The sequence below is a fragment of the Chelmon rostratus genome, chromosome 3 (assembly GCF_017976325.1).
Source record: "Chelmon rostratus isolate fCheRos1 chromosome 3, fCheRos1.pri, whole genome shotgun sequence".
Taxonomy (NCBI): domain Eukaryota; kingdom Metazoa; phylum Chordata; class Actinopteri; order Chaetodontiformes; family Chaetodontidae; genus Chelmon; species Chelmon rostratus.
In genome coordinates this window covers 19,785,193-19,798,342 of record NC_055660.1, presented here as the reverse complement: position 1 = coordinate 19,798,342, position 13,150 = coordinate 19,785,193, and the positions used below count along the sequence as shown (strand labels likewise).

Genomic DNA, 13,150 nt, shown 5'->3' with positions numbered 1-13,150 from the left:
CATCAAAATAAAAATTCAAAACATCTGCAAAGGGGATGATATTAAGGATTTCCTTTTTTTTGGAATCTATCAGAGATGTGTATTTCCCAGTTTCGTGTTTGAGTCGAGATCTTCAGACAGCCAAACAGAAAAATTGTATTAAGTGAGGAGAGCCGTGTAATTCACTCTGCGGCATATTTTGAGCTTGTTAGTATTTGAAGTGCAGGCTGAGAGGCTTTCTTTTTATTTATTTGCCTTTTATGTATCTCACACCACGACCGCAGGAAACACTCGCCCGTCATTGAGTGCTATGTGTCCCGTTAAATGGTTTTAAAGTGCCGAATGTGTGTGGAAGGATTATTAAACTGCAGGTAGCCACGGCAAAGGCATTTCTAAATTGTGATAACACGATGATTTAACTCTCACTGGCGAAACAGATGATTTAAACTCTGTAAAAGTGACCACGGTGTAACACGCTTTCATGCGTGGCCGTTTTGTTTGTAGGACACTTGATTCGATCATCATGTTTCAGCACGTCTGTAATTGTCCAATACATGTTGTATATGAGCTCTTAGATAAAAGCAAATAAGAAATAAATCAATGAAAAGTGAGAAGAGATGAAACGGGTGTAAGAGAATTAATGACACAGCTGAAAACAGGCTCAGGATCTTAGTCGCTGCTTAGAAGAGGGAGACATTGAAAAGATGAATGTGGTACAACTAAGTAGCTTAGTATGGAGGTCCAACACACACACACACACACACACACACACACACACACACACACACACACACACACACACACACACTCTGAGTCTGTCATCACTTCAGGAAGCTGTGGAGCAGACAGCTTGTTTCATGCCTTTTATCTGTATCCATATATCAAACCCTGTCCAGTTTCTTTTAAGTATATTTGTTTCGAGTGTAATATCAGTGTGTGTGAGCATGTGTGTGTGTGTGTGTGTCAGAACAGAAGCTCCTCTCTGCTTTGACGTGCTTTTGCCACAGGTTATCGTAGGAATTAAAAGCAGAGCCATGAGAGTGATAAAGGTGTAAGTTTTCCTCAGAAAGCTAACGGAGGAGATGTTAATTAAGCACAGTGTCGACACCCGCGCGCAGTCCTGAGAAGAGGTCTAATCTGCCCAAGAAGTGAAGACAGCTGGGTGGGCAGACGACGGGTGTGCAGGAGGTGCAGCGGCTGAACGAGAGAATCTCACGCCGCAAACCGAAATGAATTTCCTCATCAGGAGACCAGAGAAATGGAAATTATGCTTCGGTTAGTTTGCAAAACAATTCAACGGGGATCTTGAATTGCACAACACTGCTAAAAGTGTTGAAAGTGTTTTTTGTAACAGCACCCCCTCCCAAAAAAAAAAAAAAAATCACCTAATTCATGGTCTATTAGCAGAAAAGACCAACAATTTAGAAAGATGTTTACTGCTCAAGAAAGCAGAGACATCAAACAGACAAAATGTGATGCATTGACACGGACAGAGGAAGATCCTGCTTCAGGCAGATCTCATCCTCCTCTCAACTGCTAACATTATTACACCCAGACACTGAGGGCAAAACAATGAAGAGGTAGGGTGGGTGCTACAATAATGATTATCCAGACTGCCTGTTGTAAACATTTAGTACACGCAGATCTTGAGTTACTTCCTGGTTGAACTTTAATCTGCTGTCCTCTGTCAGGACTCTGTACACAGTAACTGATTCGGTGGATTCTCCTTTGGTTTCACTTTCACATGACCGGTTGAGGTAAAAAATAATGGATTTTTTAAAAAAAATGTTATACAGTGGAAGGAGACAATGGCTCCATTCCAAATAGGTATCCCAGTAAGCTGGGGCTGAAACTTATGTACTGCGGAAAAACATCAACATTTTAGAGCCCAATGTGACGTCTTTGTATTGATGGTGACGTCCCATAACAGTCTCAAACCCAAAGATACTCAATTTCACATATTACACAACACAACAAAGCAACAAATCCTCACTTTGGAGATGCTGGAAGCATCAAATGTTTGGAATTTTTGGACAAAAGAATAAACCTGGGTTATATATAAAAAAGGCACTTAAAATAATCTAATAGAGCTTCGTCACAGAAGACGATTTTACTTGTTATAGCAGGAGCTGAGCTAGAGCTGTAGTAACACATGCACTTTTCCGGACATCAGCTGTATGTGTGACAGCAAATGTCCGAATTAGTTGGACCAGACATTAACCAGACTTGACCTTGCTAGCTCCCTAGTGTAAAAGCCACGTAATGTCCGACCGAGGCCGTGAACGGAGCAGGCTTGATAGCGCGGCTACATCCAGATACATAACATTTTGATGTCAATGCAAAACCACTCATCATTACGGATGAGTCCTCCTCCTTCTGCACACCCTACCCAGTATTCCCAGTAGTCAGAGCACACCTGACACGACATTACCAGGACCCTGGATACCGCTCACGTAAATGGAATGCAGCCATCGTTAATGTTCCCAACGACACTTGTATAAGCTTCACTGGATTGTTTTGGTTTCGAAATATCTTAAATGCTGTTTCAGTCTTTTTTTCCCAACATGTTAGGCAGCTAAATGAATTCTGGGGGGGTCTGCTCCTGTGTGTGTGTTCACCTGGTCCGGGGAGATGTTGCCCTCCTCGGCCACCATGGCTCTCAGGCAGGACAGCGAACCGAAGAGCGGTACAGCCAACCCCACCCGCAGGTACCTCTGACCCTTCGTGCTGAAGACCAGAGTCACACACATCGACCTGTGGGGCAAATAGGAGAGGGGGTTGAGGGTGAGGAAGTGTGCGTGTGTGTGTGTGTGTGTGTGTGTGTGTAAGGGAGGGAGGGGTAGGAAGACAGAGAGGAGGAAGGAACATGATACGTTAGAGCAAAGTGCCAAATTGTTTTGCAATTCTGATTTTGCATGTTTACATTATTACAGATTCCAAACACACCCTTGCATACTGAGTTGTTTCAATATTTGTATGCAGACACACACACAGACACACACACAGATCAGATGTTGCGCACATACAGTCTAGAGACACACACATAAAACAAAACAGAAAAAGAGCGAGACGAATGCAATTGTGCAGAATTCAGGGACGCCAGCGGCGACGGAGTCACGTTGTCAGTTTGTTCAGGAGATGTATTGAGCTAAGCTGAGTCTTGATGTATTTCAGCTGCTAAACAGCAACACAAAACACTGAATGAAGCGAGACTTTGAAACGCACGGCTGAGATGTTTAATGGCTAATAAGTTAGGGGACAAGATTTCCTCTGACAATACTGTTGTACGAAATCTAATTTCGTGAGCAAAAACACATCCAATTTGTCTGTCTGACTTAATATCTGAAGTGAATTGACTATTTTTTAGATGTTGCCTTGTGGCTTTCCTAACCCCTGTGTGAGTGTGTGTGTGTGTGTGTGCAGATTTATGCATGACTGGACGTGAACAGCTAAACTAGCACATTGTCGACGGTCCCGCAGGAAGCTGCTGTGTGCTGGGACATGTCTGATTTGCGAGGATGAAAATGATGGAGACATGGTGGGAACGTATAATAAACAGCGGACTGGATCTGGAAGTAAGGATGGAGTTTGTTGAGCAGATGCGAGGAGAGCAAGACAAAAAAAAAAAAAACAGAGCGGCGAGACAGAGTAAGGTCACGCCTCCTCATTTGGGATGAAAACTATGTAATTGCTGACACCTCCACTTCCTGTTTCCCATCATGCATTATTCAGGTGAGTAATGTGTTAGCGGCGGGGCGGCTGACAGGGCAGACGGCGGAGGATCTGAGCAGCTGTTTTATTTACGTTGTTAGATGCTCCGAGATGAGATGCCGAGATGTGAAATGAAATGCGATGAGAGGTGTGGGATGACACTCGAGAGGAACAGGAAATAGAGATGTCATCTAAAAAGCAGGTGTTTTTTGTTTTTTTTTTGCAGCCTCTCAGCCCCCTGTTGGTTTGGAGCCTGATAGTCTCTTATGTTCCCACATGAAGCACCAAGTGTGTCCGGTGCTCTTCAGGAAATTCGAAATGATCTTGAAAAACCTCGGTGGAGCCAGGATCATGTCCAAACTGGTCACAGATTTAAAAACCCTACAAGCGCTTCTGCATGCTTTCGATCGGTTACAGCAAATCATGTTTGCTTTTATAATTTCTGCCATACTATTTCCTGACCATTCTATCCCTGTTGCAGTGTTTTGCCACCTGCAGTCATTTGTTCCGTGCTGATGCAGAAATCTGTGCCGACGTAAATGACATGATGACTGAATGACAGGAAGTGATTTGAAAAGGCTGCTCTCATGGAGAGTTCAGGTGCTGGGTGAAAACTCCGTCACCTGAGCCTTGCAAGGATTGGTTGGTAAACAGATCTGTTCAACAGAAACAGCAGTTATGTCGCTCTGTTCAAAACCACCAGACTCCTTTGATAAAAACAGTAGTTTTACCTGGTGATTGGTTTGTTTGTTCGTGTTATTGTGTGATTTTGGTGTCTTCACGTTAGTTACGAACAAACGGGTTACATGAGTTCGGATCTGAACTAACGTATTATTGTTAGTAAGAGATCTTCCTCTTTAACAAAAAGGTCTACCTCTGTAGGGATCCTTTCTATAACGTTGTCAGACACTTATAGTTATATTTTCTATAAATATTTTCTCATGTTTTAGAAAAATTACTTTAGTTAGAATTATTACGGATTGTGCAAGGTTAGAGGAGAAGACGCATTCAGAGATAGCACCATCTTCCTTTTCTCTCTGCCACGTTGGCATTATCTACAGCGCACAGACCTCGATGCCACGCTGCCAGCCGGGCCCCGCTCTGTCTCTGGGGGCCGCCGACTTTTCAGGCATTCTGCTGGGATACTGCTGCAGCAGGACGATGCAAGGAGGCCACTGCCAGTGTGTATTTGTGTGTGTGTGTGTGTGTGTGTGTGTCAGTGTCCAGCAGTGATTCCACACCGAACCTGAATGAATTTCCCCGTGTGCTGGGCTCAGACAACTGCAGGGACAGACCACACACTGTCGCAGAACTCGTGCTGTATAACTGAGTCTGCGGTGAGCGCTATGGAAGACACGGAGGCAGAGCGGCAGCAGCTGCGTGTTTGAAGATAGGAGGATTCACTCGGACGCTGAATGTAGAGCAGACGAATCTTAACATTGTGTGACCGGAATTAAAAAGGTAGTCGCTGATTTTTTTTTAAAGATGTTTCATGCACAACTGGACACATTGACAGAGAGAGAAAGAGGTGACAATATGAGACAAAACCTACAATGTTGTGGTTATTTACACGCCGTCTCCACAGTGTATGCACTGCTGCGCCACTCGTACTCTTTTCTGCTTGTCTCAACCCAGGCGCCGCCTCTCGCCAAAGCCAAACGAAGGGTTTTCAGTCAGTGAGAACACACCTGACACTTACAAATGTGCTACATGTGTGAAAGGAAGAGGACTCTGCAGACATTGTCCGGAGTTCATACGAGAAAACAGCGTTAGGGTCTCTGCTATATATTCAGAGTGGCAGCTCAATGCAGCAATCCAGCCGCCTCGCAAAGTTATTTGGCTTGAGCAGCAGAAGTGCTCGCCATGTTCTCACGTGACTTGAGAGTGACAGTCGGCGGCTCTGTTGCATCTCTGCTGTTCTCACTTGAAACCTCAAGGCTTCCGTTTTGAAAGAAAGTCAGTTTTACTGTTTTGAGTCTTTAGTTTTTGAACTCAAGTCTCATGTGAGGCAGTTTTTTTGTAAATATGGTTCCATATAAAAGAAGAAAATAATGAAATGTGATAAAGTTTGGGCATTTGTGTATTTAAAACCTCTTTTCAATTGAATTTACAGAACAATTACTGTATACAGTGCTATATATATTGTTATCGCGATATATAATTACATATGCCTTGTTACAACATACTGCCCTCCCTCACATCCAGGTTTTTTCAGTTATTCTGGTTGATTCGACCTCCTCTGAGGTTGGAGGTGGAGGGGATGGAATGATGATGGTGCAATTTGTTCTTTTCTAACAGGTGCCACTAAGCTAATAATCAAAATCACCTGTGTGGGTGTATCATGGTGTGAACGGCCTTTCACTGTAGTCAGTAACTGATTCCTGTCTTATATGTGTCTCTACAGTCAGAATCAGGAACAGTCGTCTGTGCGTTCTTGCTCCCTCTCTTGCTCTCTTTCGTCATTATGTCAAAGTCGTACGGCGGGACCTTGCTGACACGCAGCTTCTGGTACGTTTAAAAATGGAAACACAGAAAGTGTGTGCTCAGGGACTTTTGATGGCCAACATTTATCACCATGATATGACCGCGGCCACTCGCTGTCGGTGTGCAGAGTATGTTTGTGCAAATGTGAGCCTACGTATATGTTTGTGCGGCCATATTTTTCAAATTTCCTTCAGAAATGTGCTTACAGTGCATCTGGTGTGATAGATGTCTTTTTCTACTTATTCATGGGGTGAAATCATTCTGCCACATTAGGCGGCCTAGATGATCATATCCATATCGCTGGTATCAGGTGACAACCTCATACATCCAGAGTTAGCTCCCCAGCAGCTAAGATAAGCTTTTGCTTGACTTAACAGTTTTGTGTGTTCACTGAGGAGATAAATAAAATAAAAAAATTGCTAAAAGATGGAGTATTAAGTTTACTTCTGACACTAACAATCACAAAAAATATAGTTGAGGTCAAACAGACAGCAAACAATGCCACATCCAGCATAAATTGACAGTTTTTATGTGAGTTTTATGTTTTTATATGTGAGCCAGAAAAACGAGTCAGCCCATAATCACATGATATTAAGCAGCACCAAAGGCTTGAATTAGCAGTTTTAATGAATGATTTAACTTCTAATTCCACGAGTTAGCATGTGTGTTATACATCACCTGGTTTGTCGTAGAGGGATTGGCAGGGAGATACATAAAAATGGGTCAAAGGTGTTGCTCTGCTTAAGGCAATGAGGGCACGTCAGAGAAGACCTGCAGACAGATGGACACACACACACACACACACACACACACACACAGCAATGTTAAACATTTTTGCAATTAATGACAATCAGCTCACCATATAATCTGGGTTTTTACAGTTTTTAAGAAATATTATTTTATAATTATCATTCATCCATTGAGGTCACAAAGTTTACAAAATACTACAAAGACAGCAACCACTGGAGAAAAAAGCACTTTTCACTCTACATGACTTCACACACAGTGTTGGACAGATGGATCAACAGATATAGACGTTCCTGCGTGCCAAATGCTCCAATTTCCTCTTAACTATGGAGTAAATGGGCAGTAGAAATTTGCTGTCTTGTGCTACAAGCAGTTCAAACCTCCACGGTGGCTATGTGAATATTCCATGTGGACAGTGGTGAATACTAAGCACTGAAATAGGCCATCTGGACTCGATCTGCTGTTGAGAAAAGGGCAGCAAAGCCACAGAGATGGGATGAGTTAGGCAGGTGAGATATTGCACTAAATGAAGAAGGCTGTACCGTCAAGAACACGCTGAGCTGGAGAGGAGAAGAGCAGCACAACGCAGAGGAAAAGGGAGAGAAGAAAGGCAGGGGATGAAAGCTGCAGGGGGTATTTAAAGGCACAGAGGGTAGTGAGGATAAAAATGGTGAGAGGAGGAGGAAACAAAAGTGGAGAGCAAAGAGCCAGAGATGAGGAGAAAAACAACAAAGTGCAGGGCTCAGTGGGAGGACAGATTCAAAATGAACAGAAGGTTGGCAGCAGGACAGTCGAGTTGACAAAAACTAGAAAGGGAAGCTGATGAAGAGAGAGACACGCACAGGACCTGTCAAGGACTTTGAGCTTACGACAGTGGAGCTGATCAGAGTGAGAGGAATGACATGAGGACAGAAAGCTGAGGAGCCCAAACTATGGGCTGGTATCAGCAAAAATCTGCAGCCAAACACAAGACACATGGTAGTCAGTGTCCTCATGATGATCTACAGGAAGTCAGAATAGTACTATCACTCTCATGTCTGTCTGTTCAATATGAAGCCACAGGCCTGTTAGTTTATCTTAGCTTAAGGCTAAAAAATGAGGGAAATACCTACCTGGCTCTGTCCAAAGGTAACAAAAATAATGAGATATAAATTTAATTTGTGAGCAGTCGATGTTCCTTTTCAGTTATATATATGTATACACAGTGCAAAGACAAGATCTTTTAGGTTGAAACTGATAAACTGTACTAATTTTTGTAAATATACAGTCATTCTGAGCATGTTTCAAACAAGAGAGTTAGAACAGGAGCAACAAAAGACTGGGAAAGTTGTGGAACACTCCAAAAACACCTGTTTGGAACATTGCAAAGGTAAACAGGTTGATTGGTAACAGGTGATAGTACCATGATTGGCTTTGAAAGAAGCATCCTGGAAAGGCTCAGACATTCAACAAGCGAGGATGGATTTCACCATCTGCAATCCATAACATGATCAAAAGATTCAGAGAATCCAGAAAAATCAGGCAGCACTGCAGTAAAACTGACATGACTGTATAAAGGATATTACTGCATGGGCTCTGGAATGCTTTGGAAAACCGCTGTTGGTTAACACATTTCATCGCTGCATTTACAAATACAAAATAAAAGTCTTCTATGCAAAGCCAAAGCCATTTATCTACAAACACGACTTCCCTGGGCCTGAGGTCATCTGAGATGGACAGATGCAATGTGGACAAGTGTGCTGAAGTCTGATGAGTCCACATTTTGTTGGAAATCATGGACTTGGTATCCTCTGGGCTAAAGATGAAACGGATCATCCAGACTGTTACTGTCTCAAAGGTCAAAAGCCAGCATCTGTGATAGTTGTTGGTGTGTGTTTGCTTGCACATCTGTGAAGGCATCATTAACGCTGACAGGAAGATACCAGATTTTGAGCAACTTATGCTGCCATCCAGACAAAGTCTTTTTCAGGGACGTCCCTGCAAGACATTACCAAGCCACGTTCTGCACGTTTTACTGCAGTGTGGCTTTGTAGTAAAAGAGGACGAGTACTAGACTGGCCTGCCTGCAATCCTGTGTCCCATTGGAAATGTTGGCAAAAACAGTGACATAGTGTGAAGATAGATGAGGCAGACAGGAGACAGTCCTGATCATGATGGAAGTGCTCTGTGTGTGTGTGCGTGTGTCTGTGTGTGTGTGTGTGTGTATTGTAACATTGGAGTGAGACAGTGCGAGCCAAGAATTAAGGTTAAAAAAAAAAACAAAAACAAAAAAAAGCTGCAACAGACCTATCTCGGAGTGCACGGACGATAGCTAATTAGCAATGCTAGTGCTGGCAGCCGTGGCAACAACTGGATTCGGAGACACAACTTTGGACATCTAGCTTATGCAAGTTTGCTTTTGTCTTAACCAAACAGGTTATTTGAGGTGACAGCTTTAAAAAAAACTGTTGTCCTCCCCTGAACTTAAATGTAATCTAACCTTTTTCAATGAAAACACCATGTTCAGTTTATTTCCCTGCCACATAGTTCTTTCATAAGAGAGCATAATCATTTTATTCATGAGAGTTTTGAAGTGGCTGTGTTTCCTGAAATTTTAGCCATTTACATTTTTTATTCAAACTATTTCCTTGAGGCAACTTCACAAACATGGCTGAGTTACCCATTTGTCTCCATCAGAGGGGAATCTATTATCCTTTATGGGATAATAAGCTCTAAACAAGCTTGAAGCTGCTGATGTAGCGCTTTTTTTTTTAACTGTGGTCATTCTTTAGCAGTCACATAAAAGTGATTTAAATTTGAAAAAGTGTGGAAATAGCTGATAAATTGTTGGATATGGGCTTTTAATGTGACTTCTGTGGTGCACCAGTAACTTTGAGGCAGTTTCTCGGTACCTGTGTTTTTTTTGGGGGGTTGTTTGTATTTGATTGTTGAAGGAAAATCATTTCAGTGTTGCTGCATAATGCTGTGTGTGTGTGTGTGTGTGTGTTGCCAGATGCTCCTTTCATCTCCCGCTGTCTCACGATCGTTTCTGCCAGTTGAGCTGTATCCAAGTTTGTGGAGATACAAACTTGTCAAACGTACAAATATGCTGGAAATAATACAACAGTTTTAAGCTCCGCATTTCCTCGCTGTCAGTGTTGTAACCAGTGTGCCGTGGCAGCCAGTCACAGGCTCGCTAATGATGCCAGTTTGTACTCAGTAAAGCAGACTGACAGGCTGTGTTCACTCTCACACACACGCAGAACACACACACACACACGACACTGAAATTTGCACACACACACAAAAACACACGGTATCGCTTAAAAAGCTTGTTGTGTGGCTGATAGTGTTTCCAGTCTGGTGGTAATGTTTCTGTGTGTGTTTGGGATAGACAGAGAGCACGGGTTGTACTGTGCATTCAGGTGTCAAACCAAAAGACCACCATCCTTTAGTTTAGAGCAGACACCCGGAGCTGCACCGCATTACACCCACAAACGTGCGCACGCACAGCACAGCGGCAGCCGCTCTTATTTATCAGACAGAGAGCGGAGCTGCTCAGCATCCCTCCGCTCTGCTCGCGGCTAAATAAATAACGGTCCGCCGGCAGCGTCTCCAAACATTATGCAGCATCACGTTGCCTGATTCAAGCATTTCTCATATACTGTTATTCTAAATGGGAAAGCTTTGCAGAACAGCAGAGGGATGATGCAGGCGGCGTGGATGACGCAATGCACGCAGCGCGAAATAGGTCAGGATGTTGGCGTGCGATGCGTGCTGTATAAAACGCATGTGACCGATCAGTCGCGGCGTCAGAGGTGTCAAGGTTGCGGGGTTTGCTAGAAACAGAATTTGGCAGCCCACCAAAAAAGAGCTGTGTATTTGCATGAGTGTATCCTCCAGTCAAAAGTGCAGCATTTGACATCAACAAGCACTCAGCACACATGACAAAGGATTTCATTTTCAGCCACACAATCACAGCTCGAAGACGCATCGCCAAGCGGAAGACGACAGTTTTGCTCCAGCTGCAGTTTCATCTGTTCTTTTTTCCCCAAAGTTTTATTCTCATCCAAAATAATTCTGGTCACAGCTTCGGTCCCACAGCAACCAAACTTAAAAGCTCTTGTCAATGAATCCTGATTGTTTAGTCACTGCAGTCTCGACCTTATTTAAGGTGCAAACAGTGTCGGCCGACAGTGATGGATGGAGGTCTGGGCTCAGGTGGAGACGCAGCCCAAAACAACTAAACAGAGATCGCTGTTTTTATTTACTTGGAGAAAACAGAGTGATAAAAATACAGAATATATAATTGAAGTCTTTACTCTCATAAAAGTTGAGTTTCATTGTATTTGTTGTTTGGTAACTCCTATTGGGGAGCTGCTGAAGACTTAGCTGGAGGCCAGTCAGACTCACCAACAGTAACTATTTCGTCCTCCAATTCAGCCTCTAAAAGCAAAGGTCAAGAATATCAAGACACTTTAATCTAGTTTCTCTCGCTTGTGCCAAAAAGCCCACCCTCGATCCACTGAGAACCCTTTCTGAGCGTGTCAGGAGAAGAAAAACAGACAGTAAACAAGCAGCTCCAGATGGAGACATGCTTCGGTAAGTCAAAAGAATATGCGTGTAAACATATTTTTTCAACTTCCTGAATCCCCCCCAGGCCTTTTGTAAATGATGAATGATCAGGTGTTGTGTGCGGAATGTATATTTACAGCACCCGGGTGGGCCGGTAAGGGCAAAGCATCGGTGCACATTCATGAGTCAGCCTCCGGCTTGTCCGGCATTGGATGCAAAAGTATATATCATAAACACCAGGGTCATGTTTCACACGGTTTGATCAATTATCAACACTACAGTCTGATATGAATAATCTGATGCAACGACCTGCACTGTGCTCTACGAATACAAATGACTCACCCCCCACACTTTAGACGTTAAACTTGCACAAACACTGCATCTGACTGACAGCACAGGTGAGCTTTGGCATGTAGTAAGTTTAATGAGAGTTTCTCACATAAGACATTTTGAGCTTATTTCTGACACCGTCCTACATTCGCTCCTCTCACACACGCACGCTCATAATTTCTTTGCCGCCGTTGTCGGGGCCGTCAATTGAGACATCAGCTGTTGTCGTCAGCTGGTCACACCTGTCCAGCAGCACAGTGGCACACCTTCATAGAGAGCCTGTAATCTCGCTGCTGTCTCTTTATACACGATTCTCTCTCTGCCTTAGTTCTTTCAGGCTGCCATTACGCAGGCACTCCACCTCCCCATCTCCGCCGAGTCTTCGCAGATCTTCAGCTTCATCATTTCATTATCCTCATCAGCATATCAATCAGCAGAGTCATCAGCCACCACCACCACCAGTGTCTGGACTCCTTCGGGGGATTTAAGTTGCTGCTGCTGCTGCTCAGGGCGATGTCCCCCCATTACAAAATCTCCCTGTGGAGTGCCAAAGACTTTCTGATAAGACTTAATCATCACATATCATCTGTCTTAACAAACAATTATCTTTACTTCGTTCACTTGTCTCTCCTGATTGAAATCATTTTGACGGCTCTGTTCCATTCAGTACGAGGGCCCTCAGACTGGCACACTGGTTGTAATGCAGCCATTATTGTTGTTACTCAGAAAACCTGTGAAAACCTGAGAAAATAGGTGACCTGCATTAATTGTAAAAGAAAGAAATGAAGAGCAGCAGCTCTGAGCTCATAGTTACTATACAGAGTTGCATCTAAAAACACTGTGCTTGTTTAGGAGACTTATGCTGCAGTCGTCCGACAAGCAAGAGGACTGATGAGACAGGGTCTTAAAATATTAGTGTTCAGGGTTCTTGGGGCGCTGCTTGAATTGAAAAAAATTCAAGCATTTTCAAGATATCTTAACCAAAAATATCCAACTCTTCAAGCCTTTACTATCACACCTAAATTGTTTCTACTGAAAACATCACGGTTTAGAAGAAGCACTTTCCAAACTTTGCAGATTTTGTACAGATCATGTGCGTTGCCGGTTGAAACCGGGAGGAGCCACATCACCCAAGCACAACCACAGCAAACTCAGAGCTGCATTATATGTCATAGCTGTCTGCTGTACAGTCCAGCGCTTCCCCTGGGACTGAAAGAGAGAGAGAGCTCAGAGAGTTAATTTTCTTCTGTTCGCCTGTCAGTCAGTCCGTCAGTCATGTGTCACTGGCTGTGGATTGGAGGGCACTCATCTCTCTCTGTACGAGAGTAGGAGCTGAGACCTCCTG

The 13,150-nt window shown here is 43.5% G+C and overlaps 1 protein-coding gene across 1 annotated transcript in view; it reads right to left on the bottom strand.

Annotated features, from left to right (window-relative positions):
- The window catches only part of usp43a (ubiquitin specific peptidase 43a), a 116,929-nt gene that overhangs the window by 48,971 nt on the left and 54,808 nt on the right, over positions 1-13,150 (bottom strand). The window contains exons 4-5 of the mRNA XM_041933102.1: positions 6,853-6,945; positions 2,598-2,733 (exon numbers count right to left, since the gene is read on the bottom strand). Coding sequence (XP_041789036.1) covers positions 2,598-2,733; positions 6,853-6,945 — 229 coding nt within the window. The remainder of the gene's footprint in view (positions 1-2,597; positions 2,734-6,852; positions 6,946-13,150) is intronic.